Source organism: Bacillus rossius, chromosome 17 (genome assembly GCF_032445375.1).
Source record: "Bacillus rossius redtenbacheri isolate Brsri chromosome 17, Brsri_v3, whole genome shotgun sequence".
Lineage (NCBI taxonomy): Eukaryota > Metazoa > Arthropoda > Insecta > Phasmatodea > Bacillidae > Bacillus > Bacillus rossius.
In genome coordinates, this window is record NC_086344.1 from 39,717,553 (window position 1) to 39,743,427 (window position 25,875).

At 40.0% G+C, this 25,875-nt stretch overlaps 1 protein-coding gene across 3 annotated transcripts in view; it reads right to left on the reverse strand.

The window, feature by feature from the left end:
- Positions 1–3,644: 3,644 nt before the first annotated feature.
- Positions 3,645–25,875, reverse strand: part of LOC134540891 (ATP-dependent RNA helicase A) — a 37,055-nt gene continuing 14,824 nt past the window's right edge. For all 3 annotated transcript variants that reach the window (XM_063383924.1, XM_063383925.1, XM_063383926.1), the window contains 19 exons: positions 25,171–25,217; positions 23,765–23,994; positions 22,285–22,446; positions 19,863–20,060; positions 18,106–18,319; positions 16,957–17,196; positions 16,491–16,702; positions 14,811–14,925; positions 13,852–13,946; positions 13,483–13,695; positions 12,307–12,481; positions 11,729–11,905; positions 9,098–9,288; positions 7,724–7,885; positions 6,741–6,845; positions 6,088–6,203; positions 5,797–6,000; positions 5,284–5,381; positions 3,645–4,303 (listed from right to left, as the gene is read on the reverse strand). In XM_063383924.1, the coding sequence (XP_063239994.1) occupies positions 4,161–4,303; positions 5,284–5,381; positions 5,797–6,000; positions 6,088–6,203; positions 6,741–6,845; positions 7,724–7,885; positions 9,098–9,288; positions 11,729–11,905; positions 12,307–12,481; positions 13,483–13,695; positions 13,852–13,946; positions 14,811–14,925; positions 16,491–16,702; positions 16,957–17,196; positions 18,106–18,319; positions 19,863–20,060; positions 22,285–22,446; positions 23,765–23,994; positions 25,171–25,217 (3,097 nt within the window). In that variant the 3' untranslated portion in view covers positions 3,645–4,160. The remainder of the gene's footprint in view (positions 4,304–5,283; positions 5,382–5,796; positions 6,001–6,087; positions 6,204–6,740; positions 6,846–7,723; positions 7,886–9,097; positions 9,289–11,728; positions 11,906–12,306; positions 12,482–13,482; positions 13,696–13,851; positions 13,947–14,810; positions 14,926–16,490; positions 16,703–16,956; positions 17,197–18,105; positions 18,320–19,862; positions 20,061–22,284; positions 22,447–23,764; positions 23,995–25,170; positions 25,218–25,875) is intronic.

The window sequence follows — 25,875 nt, forward strand, 5'->3', positions numbered from 1 at the left end:
GTAGTGTGGAAACATTCGTTCATTTGCGTGTATCGATTTTTCTGAAAATTTTCAAAAAATGAAGTATTGACTGAAGAAGGGTTTTTGAACCTGGTTGTCTTGAAGTCAAGCCCAATGTTTCACAGCCAGCCATCTTGCTCGGTGAATTACATAGGCGGGTTTCTAGCATGACAACCTGCATGATGTCATCTTTTCTGCGAAGGACTTGGAAGCCGTTATGCTTTGTATGATTGTCACGACTTATGTACTGACTAGCGACAAGATTAAATGGTGAATTGCCATTAAACTTGAATAGCTCCGATAAGCATGTCAATGCATCACATAACATCGAATTGCAAGTAATACACCATAAAGCATCGAAATGTTACTAATATCATAAAATCAATCAGTGTTTTAGCAAAAATTTACTTAAATACAAAAAATTAAATTTAAAAATATTAAATTTAATAAATGTTATTTCGTCAACATGAAGTTCGTACTAAAATGTATCATGTAAAAATTGATTGTAAAAAATTAATTTAACTTTGTAACTTATTTACACTCCTGGAGTGAGTGCATTTTCCAAACGCACAAACACCTGCAAAAATTTATCTTTATTACAAATACGTAGTTCTTCCCTAGGCTTAGTTATTACAAATTATTACATTGTAAAAATGCATTGTATAATAGTCTAAATGTTACTGTTTTGGTGAACTTAGTTTTTAGAAATACATATATGTAATATTTTTTTGAAAATCACATTAAATTTATGAACAAAATTGATAAAAATAAAACCATATCATTTTGTCCCTAGTAACGACATAACTAAACATAAAAAAACAACAAATTCATTTCAAAAATTTATATAAATTAATTTTTTACAGTTAATATTCAACCTAAATCATTTACAAAGAAAAAACTTTATTCTGGCATGTTAGGAACTGCTTCCATGCCGGATTCACGATTTAGCTGGCTCTATGAATGCCAATATAGATTTCACAGGAACAATTATTGTGAAATATAACTCGCTGGAAAACAGAAAAAATTATAATTTCGTGAATATGGCTTAGGTGCATCTTGTGGCGATTTTTCCATGTTACTTGTATCTTGAGAGACTGTTTTTTTGTTCGGAGAACGGAACATTTTGAGATATTCGTCTCGAGTTGATTCAGTAGTAGAATCTTTTATATCCAGAAGTGAAGAGTTAATCGTGAACTATTCAATATCCCGTACGGCAGATGAAGAACATACACATAGATGATGGAGAGCACACCTAACATACAGTAATATTGTTAGCAATATGTTTTCATAGCAGGATCTAATAAATGCACTGTGAACAAAAGTTTTCAAAAAAGTTTTATTTCATATTGTTTGTTCATTGAGGTAACTTATTTTGTTTTAGTTAAAGAAATCCATAATTTTTTTTAATGTTACCAGTACTGGCTAGTTAGCAATATCAAACTCATGGCTGAAGAAACGAAAAGTCCATGTTCAACTTTAAAAAATTGTGAACAACTGCCAGAGTGGAAGGATTTGATATGACGGTCTAGTTAATATATAAACACCTAAGCATCTCTGACACTTTATTTGGTGTGTGTATATTTACTTATTGTTTCCCTCTTAGTGAGAGACTAATTTTTTTTTTTCTAACAGTTCCTCTTTAAATTTTCCTTTTTGTGCTGGTCCCTTGAAATAGCAAAAACATGGTTCTACTGTACACACTAATTTTGATACATTCATTAATTTATTTGTAACTTAACCATATGTACCATTATGGCTCCAGTTATTACTTATGTGGATTTGTAATCTTTTGAGAACTTACATCCATCCTAGCGCTGTTGGGTCCACAAATGTGATGTCATAGCCTTGTAAACACTTTGCTGAGGTCTCAATCAAGGACCATGATATATGTTATTTATGTTATATTCAAAACTTTGTTAATTTATATGTCAGTTGTAATAATGTGTGTTGAAAGCTTATATAGTTAGGTTAACTACCTCAAGTTGAGAGCTAACATGCTGCCAATCTAGTGTATATAAATGTTCCTGTACCTGAGTTTTGCATTTAATTACTTACATTCTCAGATTGAGCCTAATTGCAGGCTCCTCTCTGTAACCAACTGATAAGAATCTGGAGAGGCTTAATTGGGTTTTCATTTTGTGAAATTTACCCCTACAACCCTACCAGGTTCATTCTGAAGAACAGTTATAACAAGATGGCTAGCCAATAGGTGGGGATAAATAAACAAGTTATCCTGACTTTTGCAGGTCCCCTGCTTACCTATTATAAGCCGCCCTGCCTAACTTAAACCGACCTTAGAACATGAATATCTAACACCCATATCAAGGTTCCTGCATCAACCAACACCGTATTTTTTTTATAATACAGTCAAACCTCTATCTATCGTTTTTCAGGGGACCAACAAAAAAATTCAGTAGATGCGGACATTCAATAGATGTGGACTTCACTCTTAAGAATTTTTAAAAAATAATATTTAACCTCAAAATTAGTGTCAGAAATATGTCAGTTACTTGTCATTAAAGTTAAATCAGTTGAAAAATAAATAAAAATGGAAGTATTTTACTTAATTCAATTTACACTTGCAAAAAAAAACATAAGCACAATAAATCTACATGGAAATTAAAGTCGTTTTCAATATCCTGAAGTCTGAAATATGTTTACTCATGTCATCAAATGTAGAGCTGTCCTGAAGAAGCCGATTTTGCCAATATTTAATTGAATCGGCATTTCTGCCGACTTCCGATACGCTTGTTAATTTTCGGCCGATATTACTGAAAAACGAGAGAGACTGCCATAACCTAAAAATCCACGAATACCCTTTTCAGTTTTCGTAGTAGTACTGCATTATTTCAGATCGCATTATTTCTTCGCAACATGTGCCAAACGTACATATAAAAATTTAACATCCTTTTTTTCAATAATGTTCTTTAATTTTAATATGTCATAAATAAATACATCACCGTCACGGTAAATAGACATCTCGGTTGTTACGGTAACTAGAGTGCAAATGTGGTAGCTTTCGTGCTTCTGTAGTAATTATGGTATCGACAAAGAATCTTTGGTTCTTTTTATGGTAATTATCTTAGGATAACAATTGGGTTTGTACTGTAGTTATGGTACATCATCCCTATTTCTTCGTACGTTGTTGTTCATTTGTCTTTTCTTCATATTTACGTGCTCCATTACTTGGCTGCAGATTTAAGGTGATTTTTACTACTGTATACTATCGTTACTGTTTTTATGAAGGTTTCTTTCTAAGATATGGTTATTTCTGCAAAATCTTTATGGTTAAACGATCATCTATTATAATTTATAGTGACGGGACCACATATTTTGAACGATCAATGCGGACAAAACGATAATTCGAACATCGGTACAAGCGGACTTTTTTAACCTTAGTTGTATGGCAATTTTGCCGGGACCGTAGAAAGTATACGATAAACACGGACAATCGATACATGCGAGTTCGATAGATAGAGGTTTGACTGTAAATAATAAAAAAAAAACAATGAGCATCAATTTTGTATGTCCTTAACTAGATTCCTGGTCAAATTTAAAAACATTTTAGAACATTAATAATTTATTCTGACCGGATTTCACTGTTCCGATCTACTAAATATGTAAATTAAAATTACAAACTACTATTACACATTATATACTCATTTATTGGTCATAGTTACAAAAGATACATATAACACAGATTACATAAATGCCACACCTATATTTAGGTAGTACATAGACACAACTGAAAACTTGCAGAGTGCCTTACTGGCGTGTGGCCAGAGGCACAGACCCTGTCTACTGCACTAGAGGCTGGTACTTGGCGCTGAGCTACATGGCAACAGGGCTAATCATTACAACTGTCTTGCACAATCTTGCACAATCATCAGTGGAACTATCGCAGCATTCATTACAACATGCATCAAATACATTCTTGCATTATCATCACAAAGAAAGAAAAAAAAAGCCTGCATCATATAAGTCTTCAATAACACTTATTGAACGGATTTGTGACACCACAAATAAATTTACATGTATCCATCATGAATCAAACATTTAAAACAACCTTTTAGTTTAACAATAATTACTGCAGCTTTCCTACAGGCTAGTAAAACTTTTTTTGGTACAGTCAAAACATAAAAGCGTGTACACGTAGCAGCTCAGTAGCCGCCGCGGAAGCCGCCGCGGAACCCGGGCCTGCCGCGACCGCCGTAGCCCCCGTAGCCCCCGCCCCGTCCGCGGAAACCATCCCCGCCCCCGCCGTAGCCGCCTCGGTAGCCGCCTCTCCCGGTGTTGAAGCCTCCTGCGACACGCAAGAACATTCCGTACACAACCTGCCGTGAGACAGCATTCATGTTCAATGTCTGCAGCGCATTTAGGACATTACTTACAACCAAGTGATTTAGCATTACATCTGTAACCTGACGGTAAAACACACACATTCGTTCTTTTTAATAAAATACAGTTGGCACAATCATGCTTGTCAATTTACTTAGAAATTAGGACTTATTAACAGGAAAACCTCATTAAAAGGTCGAGAGATAATGTTTTTTCAATTTATTATGAAGGAAATTTTTCTAAAAAAAGGTTTTTCCTTCTAGAAAGAAGTATTTCTGTCCAATAAAGATTACTTACAATAATATGTGAAAGTTTTGAAAAGCAATACCTGTTACCTAGCAAAAAAAAATTCAAACAAATAAAAAAACTTGCTCTCCTTGATGACATGGCGGGTACACTACTGGAGCGGCACTCACAAGTGGAGTGCAGCTCACGTCTCAAGACAAGCCACGACATCAGAGTGAAGTACAGCAGAGCAGACTGATGGCGAGATGTCAGTTGGGGACACGGCACAGGAGACAAGATGTTATGGTTTTATTTTTCAAAACCAAGTCATTTCCTGTTGCGAGCGTAAATGAATATGCACACTCGTATGATTTATACGCCAATTAATGGTGGTGATGTTTTCCGAAATGTTAAATTACTCGTGGATAGCCACGTAAATTAACCCACAGAAGATCTCATTTACCACCAGCAACAATAAAAAAAAAAGATAGCCGTAAAAATTAAAAAGGAATAAACAACTAAGCAAATACCAAAAATAAATTATTAACAACATAACAACCAAATCTTTAACAAAAAATTGTTTAAAAGAAAAAGGCTTTAAAAGTAAACGGCCTTAAAACTAAAAAAAACTTTTTATCCGGAGGCCTAGTTACATCTTGGCCTTACCCTTAACACATGCCCCTTTGTTGTGTGGCTGAGCAGTCACTTGGGTTTACTCACCCCCGCCTCCGTAGCCATCGGGCCGCATCATCTTCGGAGGAGGTCCACCGTCGAAGTCCCTGTTCATGTGTCCGCGAGGCGGTCGTCTCGAGTTGAACCTGCAAAGCAGTTTCCTATCTCGTCACCACAAATAAATTAATCACATCATTTAACTTCCAAGTCTAATACATATTTGCGTAATGCATTTGAAGGAAATCACTTGTGATGGAGGTACACTACTTTGGTTTAAAACACAAAAAAGTGTTATATACAAAATGTATTCAAATAAAATAATAAAAAAACAGCAGGGAGCAAATAAAAGGGGGGCACACTGCCATGAAAAATTCATACAGAAAAGTCCTGAAGTGTGATCATTTACTAAAGGCATACATCGGTGTCAAAATTTTTTTTTAATGTTCTAAAATTATCATAACGATGAAACCAAACATGCTCCAAGCAGCTCCGGGAGTGGAGAAAGACAAGATAGCGAGAAAGCATTTGGCATAACAGAGGAGGTTGTGGAGGTGTGCTCACCCGCTCATGCCCACGGGCTCCATGCCGAAGCGGCCGGCGTTGAGCTTGCACAGCTGGCGGATCACGTTGACGACCTTGTCGTCCAGCGGGGACGGCTCGGAGATGGCCTCCGGGTCGCGCGAGGCGCGCACCACCAGGCCCTCCAGCGCCGGCCGCAGCGCCACCAGCATGGCCGCCACCCTCGCGTCCATGTCCAGGTTGATCCTGCGCCAGCCCCCCCTCGCTCGCTCAGCACCGCCCCTCGCCACGCGCACCGAGCACTCCCCTCCCGACCCCCGGGGGGGGACTCACCAGCCGTCCAGACGCACCATCTTGTCCACGTACTCCACCCTGCGCGACCCGAACAGCAGCAGGTGGATGGGCGTCACCATCGTCATCTGCTTGCACGCCACCGCCCGCGTTCGGATCTGACACGCACACGCACGCACGGCGCTGATGCCACGACACTTCCAGGACACTACAGGTACCCGGTCAACTAGCGCCATGACTTTAAAGGAGACTTTAACAAAACTGTTTTACATTTCTTTTAATATCAAAGGGCAATTTTTTTTTTTACAGAGATGAACAATTCTCAAAAATTAGATTTATAAAACAAATTATAAATTAACTAAATAGAATTTTATTGGCATATAGGTTTAGTAATAATTATGCCTCAATTAGGATTATAAGAACTATTTCGGATAGTTTGCCGAACTCATGGTTTCTGGAAATTAAGGTGAATAATAAACTGAAGATATGATGCAAAAAAGTGAACTGCTGAATATAAACTAAAGTGAGTTGTGGTGAAAAAAATAGATATGTACAAGTGAGCCAAAAAAGACTGCTGAAAATCAAGTTTCTGTGGACTTCCAGCACTCTTCAGTTTATTTCTGTTGAGTCTGACACCAATGTTGATTGGAGTGTGGGGTCGGTTGTTAAAGAAATGCACCGCTGAACATTCTCACCTTCTCTCCAAACACGAAGAAGGGGAACGGGAAGTTCTGCTCGAAGTTGCTGCAGTTGACGGACGTCTTGTGGATGAGCGCGGCCCTCGCCTCCTGGGTCAGAACCTGCGACAGAACCAACCGACCAATGAGAACAGACAACATTTTATGGTATTATTTTTTTGAAAGCTGTTAGGTAATACTAACTTCACCAATATAGTGATAAATTAATAAGCTGAATTTTTACGATAAAATAATTTGTAATATATTGGCCTAAAACAGAATAAAAATAAATAAGCGAGAATTTTTGGTTCAAAAGTGATTAAATAATGGATGCACAATAAAACAAATTAAATTAATTTTAATTTTTCTGATCCATGCAATTTTTTCTCCGGAACTGGTATTCCTTGAATTTCAAAAATTAAAGGTTAATTTTTTTATGATTTGAATAAATTTTTGGTTAAATGCTACTTAATTCCATGATATAACTTGCATTTAGGTGCTAACTGGTGTATTAACTTGCTTTTTGGTGTTATTTTTATTAACTTGCTTTTTGGTGTTATTTGGTGTTAATTCACCATATAAACTTGTCCCTACCAATGAGTCAACACCACAAATTTTTCAATCAACCAAACTAAAAACCAAAACTAAGATCTAAAGCAGGTTTTTACACTCTTACTCCAGCCAATTCCACAAATCCTCTTTGTCCCACATGTATTACCTTCCTGACCCATTAGATTATCATCACTTATCTGGCACACATTACTATCTAAAAACAAATCAACACTATGTGAACAATTCTGCTGCTCAGAAAATGAAAACTATTAAAATTTTTCGACCAAAATTTGAACTGATACGTTTGGTGCAATATGAAAAAGTTACATATTAATAATCGCATACAAATTTATAATTAATTAGTACATAACATGGGGTACAACATAAAGGTACTACATATTTAATTACCAATACTGCTGGGTTAGTAAGATAATGCAAAGTTGCCACACCTTCCTCTTCTCCTTGTGGTAGCAGACGTTGGGGTAGAGCCCCATGGAGAGCAGCGCCACCACCATGTCCAGCTTGGGGTCCGGGCCGTGGTAGTTGAACACCTGCTGCACCATGCACTCCTCCGCGAAGCCCTGCGACTGCAGCAGCTCCTTCAGCTGGTTCTGCAAGCACGCCGTCGCCCTGGTCGCACCCCGCCACCCCCTTTCAACCTCCCGCAGCTACGGAGACCACATCGGTCAAACCTCGCTCCTACGAGTACATTGTGTCTCCAGAGGTTCCACATTAGCAGTGTACGAGATTTACACTGCCCCTCTTAAAACAGCACGTGGCATTTAGAGTTATCCTTTAGGAAGCAAATGGACGAAGAAACAGGTAGAGTTGGGAAAGGACGGAGCATGGAAGGGGAGGGGCTGCCTCCGCGGCAGCGGGTGAGAGAATTTCGTAAGCAGCACGTAACAAGAGTCTGAAGTGGCACAAGCCACCCAGTTTAGACACAGAGTGTAACGCTCCTCAACTAAGCGATTCCTGCTCTCCGCATTCTCCTCGGAGTTGAAGAGAAGTACAAACAACAGACGGCAGGTCGAGTGTAGATTTGCCAATAAAAAAAAAAAGTTACAGTTATGAAATATTAAACAGGCTTTATTGCTCAAAATTAAATTTTCAACCCTATTTTTATATGCATTATTTCTCTGCGATGTATCACAATCAAGATATGAAATGAAATTCAGACATTTTGGAAAGTGTGGGAATCTTATGTTGGTCATAAATATTTTTTTTTATCATTATTGGTCTGCTACAAGTTACCGAAATTAAGAGATAAACACACAAAAACATTGTATGTTCTCGTAGTTGTAAGGTTCTACTGTATACTGTTTGCTTTGCCATTCGTAGCTGGGACACGGCAAGCCCTTAAGCCAGTTCAGATCCTGACTTGAAACTAGGGTAATGCTTCTGTGCATGTAACCCTGTCACATAATCCTAATCACTAGATCAGTGTTCTTTAACATTTTGAAATCGGGGAAGATTTAAAATTCTACAAATAACTGTAGGCGCAAGCTGTACAAATTTATTATCCATATATCGTAAGAATTTACACCTCACAGATACATACAAAACTTGTAGTGTGTGGAAGAACACATAAAACATCATAATGTGTTAACATATTAACAAAATGATATCTGTAATACAGCAACAATATTTATTTTTATATTGAGGCACATATTTCTCTGCAAAACCACAGGGTGTATCTGTAAATCCTCTAGGGCGCACACTTGGAGAAACATTGCACTAGATACATGTCGATGATGTGTCCCACAACCGGACCAGTGGTGAACATGAGACTGACCGCACAGCTTGAAGAGGGTCGCACGCACCTTGGCCTCCCACGTCACCCGCAGCGTGGGCATGGACAACATCTTGTGCTCGCAGAAGTTGGCCTCCGCAGCATCACCGCCCATGCGCGCGTCCTCCCACGACTGGAACGCGTTCAGCATGGCCACGTGGTCCGAGAAGCGAGTCCCGGCAAAGGACTTCTGCTGGAACGTCAGCCGCCGCTTGTCCATCGCTGCAACGACACCGTGCAACCACTCTGACGCACTGATGGTATGCGAATAGTTCTGTCAATACGGATACCAGTCTTCGAGAACCAGGATCTTTCAAAAGTTGACGCGCGACGTGCCGGGCACGTCTGTAATCTCGAAGCCGTCAGTCCCTCTCTTCCTAAACACGTGTGTAAGCTGCTGCCGCCGCCGCCGGCCGCGACAGCTGACACCGCCCGGCCACAGCCATCACCGTTTTCCAGGGCGACCACTGCCGCGCCCCTGGTCGCCAAGACAACCAGCCGAATGCGCACGCACACCCCTACTGGCCGCCACCCCTCGCCTACCCCTCTCCCTCCAAGCCGAGGTCCGTCCAAGTCACGTAGGCCGGCTGGAATTCCTGGAACCCCCTCCCTTCAGACGTCACGCCCAGGCCGAGGCTGAGGGAAGCAAGCGGGTCCTAGAGGCAGCCAGCAGCCGAGCCTGCCCGCCACGCCTTGCAAGTACAAATCAAACAAAAAAACCAAGACAGAACAACTTAAAAATAAAAAGAAATGAAGTGTGAGAGTAACGGACGTGGTACGAGCTTTATTCTAGCACTCCACTTTTATGCCGACTACGTTAAGGCCGGTCTCTGTCACATCTAGGAAACTACTGTAGCAGGGAGAGGGAGACCGCAGAGCCAAACCAGCCGCAGCAGGTAAGTAGGCATCAGACGAGGGACACTGGGAGCCATTTTTAGGGCATCCCACGGTACAGGAAGACCTTACCTACCCCTCTTAGGAACCCCCATTCAGAGGGTACTAGCGCCAGTCAGGCCACAACTTTTTACCCAGGCAGGAACTGAGGATTGACGCTTAAGGCCATTCTGGAAGAGCAAGGTGCCACGCGACAAACTATTTTATAACAAATTATTTATACCATGGAGTCATATTTTTATATCATTGTAAGGCACTTGCCCGTGCCACGACTGGTCGAGCATCGGACACGGCAGACATACAATAACTGCACTGTTCACTGAGCTTCATGCGACTGTTGAGGTATTTTTCCTTAAACAATTTGTACTTACTCGCGGAGTTATATTTGTATAAAACCAACATAGATTAGTTATTAATGCACTGTAGAATATTATTTTTTTAACCCAAAATTCGCTTATGGAATGCAGTATATATATTTTTTTTCACTAAAAATGAAACCCATACAGGGGTAATTACGGTACTTCCAGTGTATAATGACTCACAAACTGTGCATTTAATGCTAATAAAGTTTGTTTCCTGAAATTCAAAAATGCAAGAAAAAAAATTGAAAAATTGAAAATATTTGTGTATTACATACCTCAAAGTACATACATTAATGTTCGCAGCTGTGTATATGTTTTGGCACCATCTTGGAAAACAAAAGAAAAACTCCTTTTATACCTTGCCATTCTGGGGTGTTTTTCGTATGGATATTTGGTAATGTAAATGTTTGCCGCCCCACATGTTAAATTGGTATTAGAATTCCTGTTCCTGAATTGTAAACATGTACAAAGTCTCACAGTCTTGCACATTTTAAATTCTTTTTTTAAACTTAATATTGCTTGAATCAATATATTTCATAGTTAGCTATTATTAAATTACCTTTTTTTATATAATTACTTATTGAATAATTAAATTTTACAGTCTCTATCTGTAAATTCATGTTTCATTAAGCAACTAATGGCACATCAACAAACAAATGAAAACAAGCTAAAATTTCAAGTAAAAAAATAAATAAAATAGAGGTTATATTTCATTTACGAACTGAAAATGGAGAATGTTTGTTTTGTGACAAGACTAAACACAATTATACATTTGCGAATAACAGGTTTAGAGAAGTAATACAAATAAATTATTTCTGTACATCTTTTTTATGCAAAGTACCTGTGCATACCTGCTATTAGTATTCCATCTGAGAGACTTTTCAAGCACACATGATTTTTTTTATGGCGTATAAAAAACACATTGAAAAATTAAGAATATTTTTCTGAACAAAAATCTAGGTATTCTGAAAATAATGGTAATAGTTTAGATAAATGTTTAAATGTTTTCTGTAATAAGCAAATGCATGGCTATGTAAACTGTATTAATTGTTTATTGGAAATCGTTAAATGACAGTGAACTTTAAGCAAACATTTCAGGTTTTTGACATGACGTCTAATAAATCGATGAACGCCGGCTGCACGCAACGAAAAAGTGTCCCACTACGGATGTGTCCTATTTGCTCATTGTACGCATGCGTGGCATCTCTCTTCCACTCGATTGGAACGACCATCGATTTGACTTTTCAATTAAATATTTTTGTCGTTTGAATATTTTTTTTAATAAACTTTTGTTTACGAAAACTAAAATACGTGTGAATTTGCAGTTCATGCTTTTCTTAGAATGAATTGATAAATATTTTTCGACCAAAAAGTGTTTCCCCCCGGTATGAGTGCATGTGCCTCACTGGTGCTGAAGACGTCCGGCGAGGTGGAGCTGCTGGCGGCCAGCGTGGCCAGGGCGTCGCCGCACGAGAACATGCAGCCCAGGACCATCATCTTGCCGAGGCGCGGCTCGATGGGCAGCTTGGCCAGGATGCGGCCCAGCGGCGTCAGCTCGTCGTTGGCGTCCAGGCACTTCATCTCTGCGACACACGCTCTCGCTCACTCGCTCACTCTCCCTCGCTCACCAGCACGCTACACAGCACTAGTGTCGGCGATCAGGCAAACAAGAGAAAAAAATAATAGCATCTATTGCAACATTTCGGACATACGGCATTGCAGTTGTGCACTGTTAAGTCATGGAAAAATTATGAAAATAAAAATATGAATATAAAAAATTCACAAAAAAAAAAAAAACTTAGAGATTTTCGAACAAAATACTTGTTTAGTTTCATCATTGGTTACGTTTCCTCTGACATCAGCCAATTTCAGTCTTGTTTTCCGTGAATTCTTTTATCTTCCTATTTTTATTTTCATATTTTTCCCCCCCACGGTCGAGGGTGCGCAGCTGCAACGGCGTGAGCGACGCGAAGGAAGGCCTCACCGCGGAGCAGCACCTCGGCCTCGATGACGGCGTCGATGGGCGGCGGCTCGATGGCCTTGCTGAGGAACTGGCCGATGGCCCCCAGCCGCAGCAGCTTGATGGACAGGGCCAGCTCGTGCAGCGGCGTGCGGAACATCTCGGGCGTCATGTGCTCGTCCAGCTTGTGGTACCTCGCCTGCGACACCCGACACATTCTTCATTGCCACCGACCAGGGCGAAAAACCTTCATGCCCCCCCAGCCAGACACCTTGCCTCAAAATACATCACGTAAGCCTAACATTTTGTCAACAATCAAATGTAAGCAGGCTTGTAATTTTTTTTTTTTTACTTATTACAAATCATAAACAGGTCACCATGGACTTTAAATAATTACTTATATCAATATAAACATTCCAAACTGTTACAAAAATCCATTTTCATCTAGTTTCAATAATCGTTGAACATATATGAGCCGTTATGTGCCGTGCTGCGCCGCCCCCAGCCACTTGGCGCCCCGGGCGGTCGCCTGGTTCGCCTGTGTGGACGCGCCGGCCCTGCCACCAACACATTCTTTATTACAAGCTATCCAAAACTATTGTATCACAACCTAACCTGATGGGAAGTATAAATTGGGCATTAAGTTATTAAAAAAACCATGACAGGCCATTTAACATTTACCATCCGTGGTTAACAATGCATTAACTCTGTCTGGACCAAGTCTTAAGTGGCATTTGAAAGCCTCGTTCTACGGACTACAGTGGCGCTGCCCGGGAGAACTACTCGAGAACACGGCTGGTCCGTAGTGAGTTTTGTCTCGTGCTGGCTTCTGCAAATTCATTTAAGTTACAGTCCACTTATAACACTCCAAGACTAGAGAAACTCAATATATAGGTATGGAAAATAAGATGTTCTCCAATGAAAGCTATAGGATACACTATGTGAGCTTGCATGCAAGCAGGTTACGCTGGTATCCACACGATCACACTTCACCCACAGTTTATACAAGAAAACTGCAGTGAAATCTCTTCCATGAAACACATAATATATTAGTTTCCAAATAAAATTCTTTTTAAGTAATTTGAGTAGTTTCAATTACATGGAACCCTCTTTAGTGACTCCTATGATTCAATTCTTTTTTTCGAGTACAAAACACCTCGCTGGAGCACGAGAGGTGGCGAGAGGGACCGAGGAACCCACCCGCGTGAGCAGCCGGAAGCAGAAGCCCGGGCGCACGCGGCCCGCGCGTCCCTTGCGCTGCTCCAGGTTGGTGCGCGACGCCCACACCGTCGCGTAGCTCGTCATGTTGTTGTGCGACGTGAACAGCTTCATCTTGGACTTGCCGCTGTCGATCACGTACACCACGTCGTCTATGGTGATGGAGGTCTCCGCGATGTTCGTCGACAGGATTATCTGCGACAGCACGCACGCCAGTTCCCTCAGGGGCAACATGGGTTTTCTTTATTCATTTAATTTGTTTTAGCACGAAAGACAACCGGCATCAATAAAAACCAAAAAACCAATCACACACTTACATGATAAGGAAATAGGGAAGGCGGGGGCGCTCACCTTGGTCACACCGTCGGGCACCGGCTCAAACACCCGGCGCTGGTCCTCCCGGGGCAGCTGCGAGTGCAGCGGCAGGATGCGGTACGCCCCCTCCCCTGAGCAAACAACGCCAGACACGTCACCGACGCTTCTCGCTCTCGTCATGCATGTTCCTGAATGAACTGATGTTCAAATCTAACATCATGACAAAATGTTTTTTTTTTTTTTTGACGTTACGTCTAATAAATCGATGAACGCCGGCTGCACGCATGAAAAAATGTCCCGTTACGCACATTGTCCCGTAACGCTGTGTCCCGTTACACTCATTGTACGCTTGCGCCGCATCTATCTCTCTTCCACTCGATTTGCCTATGAATCTACTATTATATTAAATAGGTTAAGGTGGGCTTTTCAAAAGTAGTTTTTAAATTTAGTACTTTAACTAAACTATCATTTCATCAATGTTTTGTTATGATGTTGTCACGTTAAGCTATCGTCCATAAACCGACCTTACAGACAACCATTTTTTTTTTTAAATTATTTGTCACTGATAGGTGAAACTCATTCAAAAAAAAATTAAAAGAAAAAAATTGTAATATGTATGACCTCAAGAATACTTTTGAATGGTTTCCTGCAACGTAGTACATAAGCATCTTGATTATCTAAGCTTACATTAATTAAGGTTACGTACTATCTCTGACGACCTATTACCATTACCAGCCGAGACTGTTGAAACATTTGCCCGACGACATAAAAAAAATTATCTGACCGTTGTCGTAAGCCTGAAAAAACTTATGCTCAAATATGTCATTTTCTGGCCGGACAATCATGGAGTGATGTGAAAAGTTCTACACGGAAGGAGTACTGGAAATAAAAAAATCACCCTAAAACTGGCTTTCTACCCATTTTCATCCTTCTAAGGATAAAGTTTAAAGAATGTGATGCGGAAACGGCGTAGAGAGACCGGGGAGGGAGCTCACCGAAGGTGGTGTGCTGCTGCAGGTGCCGCATCATGGCGAAGATGAGGTTCCAGCCCGGCAGGAAGATGAGCACGGCCCCGGGGAACCCCAGGGACTTGATGTACCTGAGCAGCGCCTGCGCACACGCCCCGGCCTCACACGTCACTGTGTCTGTCTGCCTGCCTCCCACAGCCACGACCCACAACACTTCACCTCGCCCACCGCCCCTTCGCAACACTGCGCTGCCCGAGTATCACTGCCCGTTTTCACTTCTTCCAGCCGGTCACATTTCTGTAGCAACTCGGGACAAGATTATACGGTGAATTGCGATCAAACTGAAAACACTACATAGACTGATGTGCAAGTTAATGACCCATATAGCACCAAAATACAAGTTATATCATGGAATTAAGTAGCATTTAACCAAAACTAAATCCGAATCATAAAAAAAAGTATGTTTCAATGAGATTTCACAATATCTTACTATCTCTATAAGTACTATCTCCTATAAGCCTTCATAATTCACCCCCTCTTCCTTCTTACTTTTTACCTGCCACAAGGTTTTTTCAGTCAAGTTAATATATTATACCGTATTCACTTCAAAATAATTTGTGATTCTGAATAATACTTTTATGAAAAATACTTTTAGAGTTGAAATTATAATTCAAACACAAAGAAATTGAAAATAAAAATAAAAAATTTAAAGAATATTTACTACTATTTTTCTGGTGCCACTTACTTCAATAGAGCAATAAAGATGGCCTTTTTTAAAGCGACAATTAGAAAAAAGTGTTCTATGTCTGTAGTTCAAAAACCAATTGTGAAGAGAAACAGACGGAAGTGGAAGGAACCCGGCGATAAACTCAACTCGAACTCTTCCTCTTTTCCTTCAGGCATTCCAAAATGTGTTCTCCTGTCTCGTCTGTCGTGCCAGCCGACACATCTCCCCTCACCTCCCGCGCTTCAGAGAGACACAAACAAGAGCAGGACTTCAGTGGGATACGTGATAAGAATTTACAGGCAAATCGTGTAGTTTTTCAAATAAGCAGAGGTTCAGGAGGCAGTAAAGAGGTAACAAAGCTATGACAGAGTCCAGTTCTACAACCAATCTGTTCCCATCATAACTTTTAATTCACATTGTTCCAGTGGTCAGATACAAGTTTATGATTACTGTATTTACTCCCGTAAGGCGCCCCCCCCACCTTTTATCCAAATTTTCGACCCCAAAAAAGGGGAGGGGGCCTTATACGCGAATTTGGAGGAAAAAAAATATTATTCTTTTCTTCAGGTATGAAAAACTAAAATTTAATAAAAGCAAAATGAAATACCACCACAACTTATTTACACGCCAATTAAATTTTGATTAAATGAAACAGCTGGCGGAACGATTGGCAGCGGAGAGCGGACAAACTATAATACCAGTCTCTGCATCACTGCCGCTTACAAAATCACCTCCCGCCGCTCACAATACATGGTACATGGCTTGCTGTTTGATGCATGCCAAGCTGCCCTGCCCTCAGATAAACCCAGAAAAACACGTTTTTAAATTTTTTCTCAAAAATGTTCACATAACAAGGAGGGGGGGGGGGGGGCGTATACGCGGGCGGGGCCTTTACGCGAGCAAATACGGTACAATGGGACCCCCACCAAGTACGGGTGGATGCGGTACGTGTGTCGAACGAGAGGGCGCAGGTGGCGTACCTCGATCAGCTCGAAGCTGACCTCCTTCTCGCTGAGCTGGGCGACGGCCTGGCGCACCTGCGGAGGGTAGTCGGCCGACACCACCTTGTTCAGGTTCTCGTCCGCGTCCTCCCCCGCCACGTCGCTCTCCTCCTTGTCCCGGCGCTTCCTCTTGGGGTCGGGCGGCGGCGCCACGAACTTGCACAGCTGCACGCAGTCCTCCAGGAAGTAGTCTGCGCACGCACCACGCTGCATCGCACACTCCTCACACAAAAGAATTGCTCATTTAAAGATATAACATATAAGATAACACACACATAATACACGCATGGTCGCAAAAAAATGGGGTCATAACGTGGTTTTACTGAATGTAACAATATTTCTGCATTTATTAAATTTTACAAAATAATCTTTAGTTGGAACATCATAAATCACGAAACAAACACACTTATTCCTGACGGGGAAAAGGTCAGAACGGGAGGATCACCTTGCACGGGGAAGGCGCGGCCCTCGATCTCGATGACGGGGCAGTCGTTGAAGTACTTGCTGAAGAGGGAGGTGTCGATGGTGGCGGACATGAGGACGAGGCGCAGGTCGGGGTACGTGTGCACCATGTCGCGCAGCACGACCATCACGAAGTCCGAGTTGACGTCCCGCTCGTGGATCTCGTCCACGATGACGTGCGACACTCCGCGCAGCCCGTTCTCCAGCTTCCTCAGCAGCACGCCTGCGGGCACGGCCCCCCTCAGCCCCACTCCTCTCCACTACCGCCCTGCCGCAAACAACTCGGGAATAAAGTCTAGTACTTTCTGAGTATCTTACATTAAAATGATCAGAAATTGTAACAAACAAAATTTTTAAAAAAAAAATATTAAACCGATGTTGCAAAAAAAAAAAACACATCCTTATGCTCGTTTCACAAGTCAAATGTGTATAGTGGGGAGGGAAAAAATATATAAAAAAAAACTCGACTTTCTAGTAGAGGTGTTTGAAGCTACGAGAAAGTCAAATTTCAAATCGAAGCTTGCCGACTTTGATTCAAAGTTAATACCAAAAAATTTTCTTCGAAGGAATCATCAATAATGTCGTCTTGCGGCCTCGTTCAACACTGGAGTAACGATGATTGACGCACGTTAATATCACTTTACTACAGTAAAACAGAGTTCAGAAACACATACATATATATATATATATTTTTTTTAAGCTAGAAAAGAAAAAAAATAATTTGAATGAAAACATTTACAGTGAATGTCTGCAGTTGCAAACTTATTGGTCACAAGTTAATGAACAGTTCCAACACAATATTCGGCTGTTAGTTTTTGTTTAACGCCAAATAAGAAAAAAAAAAAAAAAAGAGATTACTAATATTGAAAAGATTCCATTATCTAGCTAATGCTCAGCCTGCATTGCAATGCCTCATTCAGTTTTGTTTTTGTAATATGTTTGACGTAGTTCCACATATATACAAATCATCTATCCATCTCTCTCTATATATATATTTATCTCTATATACATCTATGTATCTCTCTATCTCTATTTATCTCTTTATATCTACATATATACTTCCCACTTCTTCAATATATAAGTCACATGCAGCACTGATGCTGAAGCGAGCCTACCGCAGAGCCAGACTCACCCACGGTGCAGAACATGACGGAGCCGTAGGGGCGCGGCAGCGCGGACTCGAAGCGCACGCTGTATCCGACGCTGAGCCCCAGCTGCTCCATGCGCTCGTTGGCGACGCGGTCGGCCACGGACACGGCCGAGATGCGGCGCGGCTGCGTCACCACGATGTTGCAGAACGCCCCCTGGCCCGACTGGATGTAGTCGTCCAGGATGTACTGGCACACCTGGCGACACCAGCAACGGCCCATCACACCTCGTCGCTCGGCAACATGCTCCCCTCCTCGGCACAAGGGGACAGTCACCTCTGTCAGCGGTGTCACAGAGGCAGACTGTCTGTAAACTACCGGCCGAGACCATTTCCGGGGCAAAATCGTTCAACGAGTCAACCAGGCAAGGACTTGCGACCACAGGTACATGCCCTCTCGTACTGCATGTCAGGCCAGAAGTTAAACCAATTGTAGGCACTTGCTTTTGTATTTGAGGGATTGGCCGATTCCTAGGGATGGTGATTTTTTTTTGTTTTTGCAAAATAGATGCGAAAATATGTTAAATTATATTTTTTCCACTATAAAATGCGAAATCTAGACTATTTCGAGATAAATGCGAAACCAAGGTAAAAAAACGTAGATTGGTCTTCACTCTACACAATTTATTTACCGATTGTATTTCGTTTCAGTTCAGTATCGAAAGAAACCATCATTTTATGGCGTATTCAGCACAAGTATCTTATTGTCACGTAATTCACAACATTATTGTTCGTAAATATTGAATGAAGAACGGCCATCCGTGCCTCGCGATTGTAAACAAAGTAAAGAACAACTAGCTGGAAGAGTGTCCGTCATCTTGCAGAGTACAAGTTTTTAGGCCATCATATTGCGACATCTCTGCTTCGCCACGCTAACAATTGTAAGTCCCATTTTCTGACTGTGTTTCACGTGAAAGCAATGTTCTTGTGTAGTCTGTGGAAGGTGGTGTGTTTACAAATACGTGCATACTCGTGAATGTGTTGTATACTGTTATTTCTCGTGGTAAAAATGGGACGAAACGTCATTTCCATTCACGATCGCATAAATGAATACAAAAGTGAACATTTCTACGAAAGTGAAACAAATATTTTAAAGTGCAATTTATGTAATTGCCATCTGGAGTGGAAAAAAAAGATGACTTGAAAAGCACATTAAATCTGAGAGACATCAGGCTATAAAAAAAATATATTCACCGAGAAATCGGATGAAGGAAAAAAGTTGGTAAAACGGCAAGCAATTGTTTCTGGCTAAAACCAAAATAAGGCGAAAATTGAAATAACGAGTTTCAATAACATTATTTGTGCACTCTACATCAACTATGGCCATTAACACGGCTAAAAAATATTTATTGTAATTTATTGTAATTTTAAGTATTCAATTTGTAGCACTCATAAGTGCTAAAAAGTTGTTTGGAAACCTGCCAAGATAGGCTATCTTTGTAGTTGTGCTAGATCTTTATTGCTGTGGTTAATAATTAATATGTGTATTATTTAATGCTTTTTAAAAATATACTTTTCTTCAGTAATGTAAAATGAGAGAATTGGCTGTATCTTGTTTTTAAAAATGCTACAAAATGCTAAATTTCACATTCAAAATGCTAAATGTTATTATTTTAAATGCTATGAATCACCATCTCTACCGATTCCACATTTCTTCCATTAACGTAGTATTCATGAAGTGAAAATATTTTGAAACGAGGTTTACAATGTTTCCCTGCAGGTTCGTGCACGTGAGCAAGCACCTGGGTGGTCTTGCCGCAGCCCGTGTTGCCGCGGATGATGACGACGGGGTTGTCGTTGATGGCCGCCATGATGGCCTGGCGGCACGCGAACACCGGCAGCGAGCTGCGCTCCTTCAGCATGCGCTGCAGCGGGGCGTCATTCTGCATGCGCTCCCGGAAGTTGTCGTGCAGGTCCGTGCTGATCTGCTCCATGCTCACCTGCGCAGCCCGTCACCCGGCACGGCAGGCTACAGTCACGTCGCGCGCCACACATCGTGTCGCAGTTGCATTCAGGACCACGCGTGGTTGGCAGGGCAAGAAGAGGGCGACGGGAAGCCTTCGTGAAACTTGCCCAGAGATGCCAACCTTGTGGAGTGCCTGTCAGTAGTGAGCAACATTTGGCATAATAAGGAGTGTTTGGCCGGGGGGGGTTCCCCAGGAAAATTTTGTTTAGTAAGTACAAAATGGTGCTATTTAAACCATTTTCCTGGTAGAAATACCAATATTATTTTAAGAAACATTTTCTGAAATAGGAGACTGGGGAGGGTTGATACCGTGTTTGAACAAACAAATAATGTCTGCTAAACACATAAAACAATCAAAACACTGCCTTATCAGTAGCCCGCTAGTTTTCTTCGAACTTGAAGGCTCGCGCATAATTTCAGTGATAGAACTTTTACATTTCGACATTTTCTGTCATTATATCGCAAATAACACGCCAAATGAAGTGTAGCATACACACGGAATCAATACACACATAACAGACACACCGGAAAATAACAAAGCAAAATGAAACGGCATAGATATATTGAGTCATTACTGGGCACTTGAAAATAAAATGTTACGAAACGTGAGTCCAGGGCATTTTGTTTCACAAGTGTGACATCACACATGCATATATCTATGGAACCACGAACACAACATACTGCATATTGCTGCGATGTGATGTAAACAAACAGAAAAACCATAAAATGCATTAAATCCGTAGTTTAAACCTAGCATCCGTATTGCCGTAGTCAAGTAACGAAAATCGTAGAAACTACGGAAAATCCGTAGTGCTTGGCATCTCTGCTTGCCACACCGTCTACAGCATTGCTGAAAGTTTCTGACAGCAATGACGTATTTCTTTCGTGCTACGCTCTGGCTCTCAGATGTGCGACACACATTGTAACGCTTGGAACTACAGTTAAGTCTTCACTGTGGTTCAAGAACCCGGCAATACCTTGTTACAGAATAAACCAGACTTAGATATTTCATTGTACGCAGTTTAAATTAATTTTGAATCTAAGTACACAATTTTATAGTTACATATTATCTTATATGTGTTTGTAATATTTCACTGTTCACAACATTTCCTTCTTAACCATTAATGTAAAAATAAATTTTGCTTAATGAAAATGTTAAGTGACAACCATAAGACCATAAAAAAATAAGATCAAATCCTTAAACCCTAAACACTACTTGATCTCTAGAATTTGAAAGATGTGAGATTCCAGGAAAATGATTGGAAGCAAAATAGTGGAGGAGATGTAAATAATTAAAAAGTTACAGACACTGACAACTCTGAAGTTTACTACTACCATTCATGCTTCTTTTAATACATATTCATTACCGTCCGCCAAGATATTGTACTTTTAGTATGTAATGATTAGACGTCCCAAAATTTTGTGATCTGCAAAATTACGGAAAAATGACAAAATTCTGCTGTTTTTAAAGTGTTTCACAAAATTTAAACATTTTTGATGAAACACAAAGTCTGGCGTGAAATACAGCTGTTTTCACCAGATGATCTACAACATTTCTGAAAACGTCACGACATTGGTCACAGATGTGTAACACAGAAAACAAAAAATTATAACAACACAGTATTTTGATATATCGAACTTAGAATTTTTTTCTACAACAGCGTGAATCAATACTATTAATGAACACCTCAAATGATGATGCTCTTGATGAAATAGAGCAACAAAGTGTATTTAGAAAACTTTCATTCTGGATTTTCCTTTAAAAAAAAATATATATATATATATATATATATATGTTTCAGATACATTTAAAAAAAAATTTTGGTTACACTATAAAGGTGTGTGTCAAACGGTTAACCCATTTGCATCTACAAGCGTACTAGTACGCGGCTGTTTTTATGGCCGATAACACCATAGGCGTACTGGTACGCAAAATGGCTAATCTGCCCGAAAAACTTGAAAAAATCCCTTTAGAATGAAAATAACCTTTTAGAGTAGCTAGTATTGTTATAACAAAGGTATATTATCGTGAAACTTAAAATATTTTTAAAATTTTATTTAAAGAATAAAAATATAATGAAAATAGAAAATAACTTTAATAATAGTAATATATAAAAAAGTTAATGGATTCCATGGTATGTCTAACATTATAGTGAGTGGATGCAAATGGGAGCACGGAGAGGAGAAGGGAAACTCACGTGCGCCAGCGGTCCCTCGTCGATGTTGCAGCCCAGCCAGGGGTTCCAGTTGGGCTGCGGGGGGGACCACGACACCACGCCCGCCGCCTGGGGCTTGGTGGTCTTGAACTCGTCCAGGATGTGGCTGGACAGCAGCGACACGGGGCCCTCCGGCTCCGGGGGCTGCAACCCGGCAACCGCCCGTGTCCCTTCCCGTCCGCGGATATTCACTTCTTACCATGACATTTTCTTACAGATTCCATTTTTGGAGTTTTTGTGTCCAATCACGTGTTAACATTTAATTAATTACAATTTATCATGGGGAAACAATTATATTAAAAGAACACTACCACTTTCAAAACAACTGTTTACATGTACGAACAGAGAAAGTTAAAAAATACTAATTCCTTTGCAATGTTTCAAAATTCAGTACTGCCAACGGCCTTTCCAAAATATATCTAATGTGGTCAAACTAACATCGCCGAACATGCATGAAGACGCCCTATTTACAGGAATTTGGTAAGTTGCTTGAAAATGTATTTTAATAATGGTAAAGTAATACACGGTTTATGTAAAAAAAAAAAAAACTAGGCCAGAAGGATTATAAGAATGAACAACAGTGAAAGGTATTTCCTTCAGAACAGCCGGGGCTACGGTCATTCACGATTTAGCTGTTTTGCCGAATTAGCGAAAGCCAACAAAGTTTTGACAGAAACACACCATATGAGAAAATGTGACAAGTGAACTGTTATCTGCTAGAAAAAAAAAAGGAAACACTGGACTGAAATGAAAACAGACAGTAACGATAAACTATTGAGGGAACTACAAATGCAGGCAGCACAGTAATGGGAAATGGTTGGAATCCAACCGAAAGAATTCGATCAGGAGCAGTTTGATTGGTGCCGGTTACAGCCTGAGCGGAACCACTGTCCGTCACACAGGAAACTTTCACTGCAGCAGCAAGCACTGCCCAGCCCGTCAGTATAAGGTAACCACATCAAAACCTTTGGTTGTTACTTCTCTGTTAAAACATGTTTCTACTTGTTTAGTTGGGAATATTTTTGGTAAGTTTTTTTTAATAATTCCCAAAATTTCTTACCAATGATATGTTTGTAACTACATTCACTGTCACCTAGTACAAAAGATACCAAACTGTACTCCCCAATTATATATTAATCTCCTTGCGTACTTCTTTACATGGCTCTTTCCATCCTTCCCCACATTTCACAACAGGACTGTTCCGATCCTGGTACCGGATATCGGCCGTTATTCATCTCTCGGATGATGATGCAAATGTATCGGCACAGGGATCAAAGGGAATAGGTATCTGGAAGATATGTTCACAACTTTCATTTTTTTAAGTTAGTCTCTACGTTGATATGTTATACTTTTAATAACCTTTTATTACTTATTGAATTGTTTTTAAAAAAAATAATAAACATGCTTTGAATTTATAATTATAAATAAATTAATAAAAAATGCTTGCGAGTTGTGGACTCACGATCTCGACGGGCGCGACCTTGATCCCCTCCAGCACGTCGGCCACCTGCCGCACCAGCTCGGGGCTCAGGCGCACCTCGTAGGGCTTCAACTGCTCCGCCTCCCTGTTCTTCTTGAGCGTGCCGCTGAACGCCTCGATCACGCCCAGGTGGAACAGCTGCCGCACCAGCGACAGGGCGCAGCTCTTGGAGGCCATCTGCTTGTTGGAGCCCGTCTCCCGCCCCGTCACGTCTGCGCACACGGACACCACCGGCCCAGCTTCCTTCTCTGCACTCAGTTCTGTAACACTTGCTCAACCTCAATTATGTTATGCAATAACATTTTTTTTTTTCCTTGTGGTTAATAATCATATTGTTTCAAGTTAGTTTTTTTTTTTAATTCTGTGTTATTCTTTATTTCCTACATTATAAAATTTTCAAAAGAAATTATTCACTAATTGTTAAATGTTGCATGTTGTGTGTATCGTTTGTTCTATCGTCTTGTATTTTGTATTGTTTTGTTCTGTCTGTATGTATCTGTGTTTGTTTGTATCGTGCCTACCACCCAAGGCCATAAGCTTTAGGTAGGCATGCAACAAATATTAAATAAATAAATAAATAAAAAATAAATAAATAAAATGATCTGTAATAAATTTGTCTTAAAACCATTCACTACAGTAAAAATAAATCAAACAAGCATTTACAGTTAAAAGGTGACTCAAATAGAGATGCACAGTTTTAAGTTTCGTCTGGAAATAATCCAATTCCTTAAATTTCAAACTTTAAAAGATTATGTACTTTACTTGTGATTTGAATTAAGTTTTTTCTAAACGCTCCTTAATTCCACTTTAGATTTAAAGCATTTTATAATCTTTGTATTCATCTTGCTTTATTAATAATCTTGTATACATACACTTATTCTTTTCAATATTATTTTCTTTGATTGGCATTAATGGTATAGTCATAACAATTGTTGCAGTATTGATCGCTAGTTGTGCTGTCCTTGTATGTACTTTTTTCTGTGTTAGTGTTGTTAGTATTTGATGTTAACATATATTGTTCCTATCAAATAAGGGTTTCTTCAACTGTTTAATAAATCAATAACTGGCATTTCGGTTTTCATATGGTGGTATTTTGGTTTTACCACAAATCACCACAAAATCTTGTCCTTACCAATCATGCTTTCTCTTCCAGGAGCTCTGAAACCATCACTCGATATGTGTGACAGGTTACGATCGGGAAAAAATACAAGCCATTTACGAATAGATCATTTAACAAACAACATTACTCTAAAAAAAATTGGTATCTAGTTAACAGAAAATGTGCGGCAAAACAAAATTTTCAGCAGCTCACTTTTCAGTTATGAATGAAATGCAAAGTACATACAAAAGTTAAAACCAGATATTATCCATATTAATAATAAACTCACTTCTTCCCAGCTGCTTCACGTGTAGTGTCATTTCTGCCACAAAGCTCCTGCGAAACAAATATCTCATTATAATTACTACTACACACAAAACAGACGTTACAGAATTTAAGAACATTACATTACACAAAAATAGCATTGCAGTTTCTAAATAATTAGTGCAATATTTTATATCCTTATTTCCTGGAGAACATGCGATCTTTCATGATCTGTAGACATGACGAAACAAACAGCAAAAGGAAGCCCAGGTTGAATACAAAAGCAAGTTACTGAAGTAAATCAACAGAGAAAGAAGAAACCTTGATTATCAAATATAATCACGTTATGTACTTAATTACTGTTGCAGAGCCCAATTGGAAACGGGAATGAAAAAACTGGTGATGTAAATAACTTTAAGCCCAGTTGTAATTTTTATAAAAATTATATTTCTTGCTTAGTCCATGCTTTAACTAATATCGTGTACGTACATATTCACAATATTGAACTGCACACATTTACTGGGTCAATACTTCAATAAAAAAATAACATTATGATAAATTTGACTTCCTTGCACTGCAAATCCTATAAGTCATAAGAAATACAAAACATTTCCCATTAAACAAGACAACGGCACAGGACATACAATACATACAATTTATAGATTGCCATAGTTTTTGATGGGTACAGGATGTGTACAAATACCTGTTGAACAATTTTCAAAACTTTTTA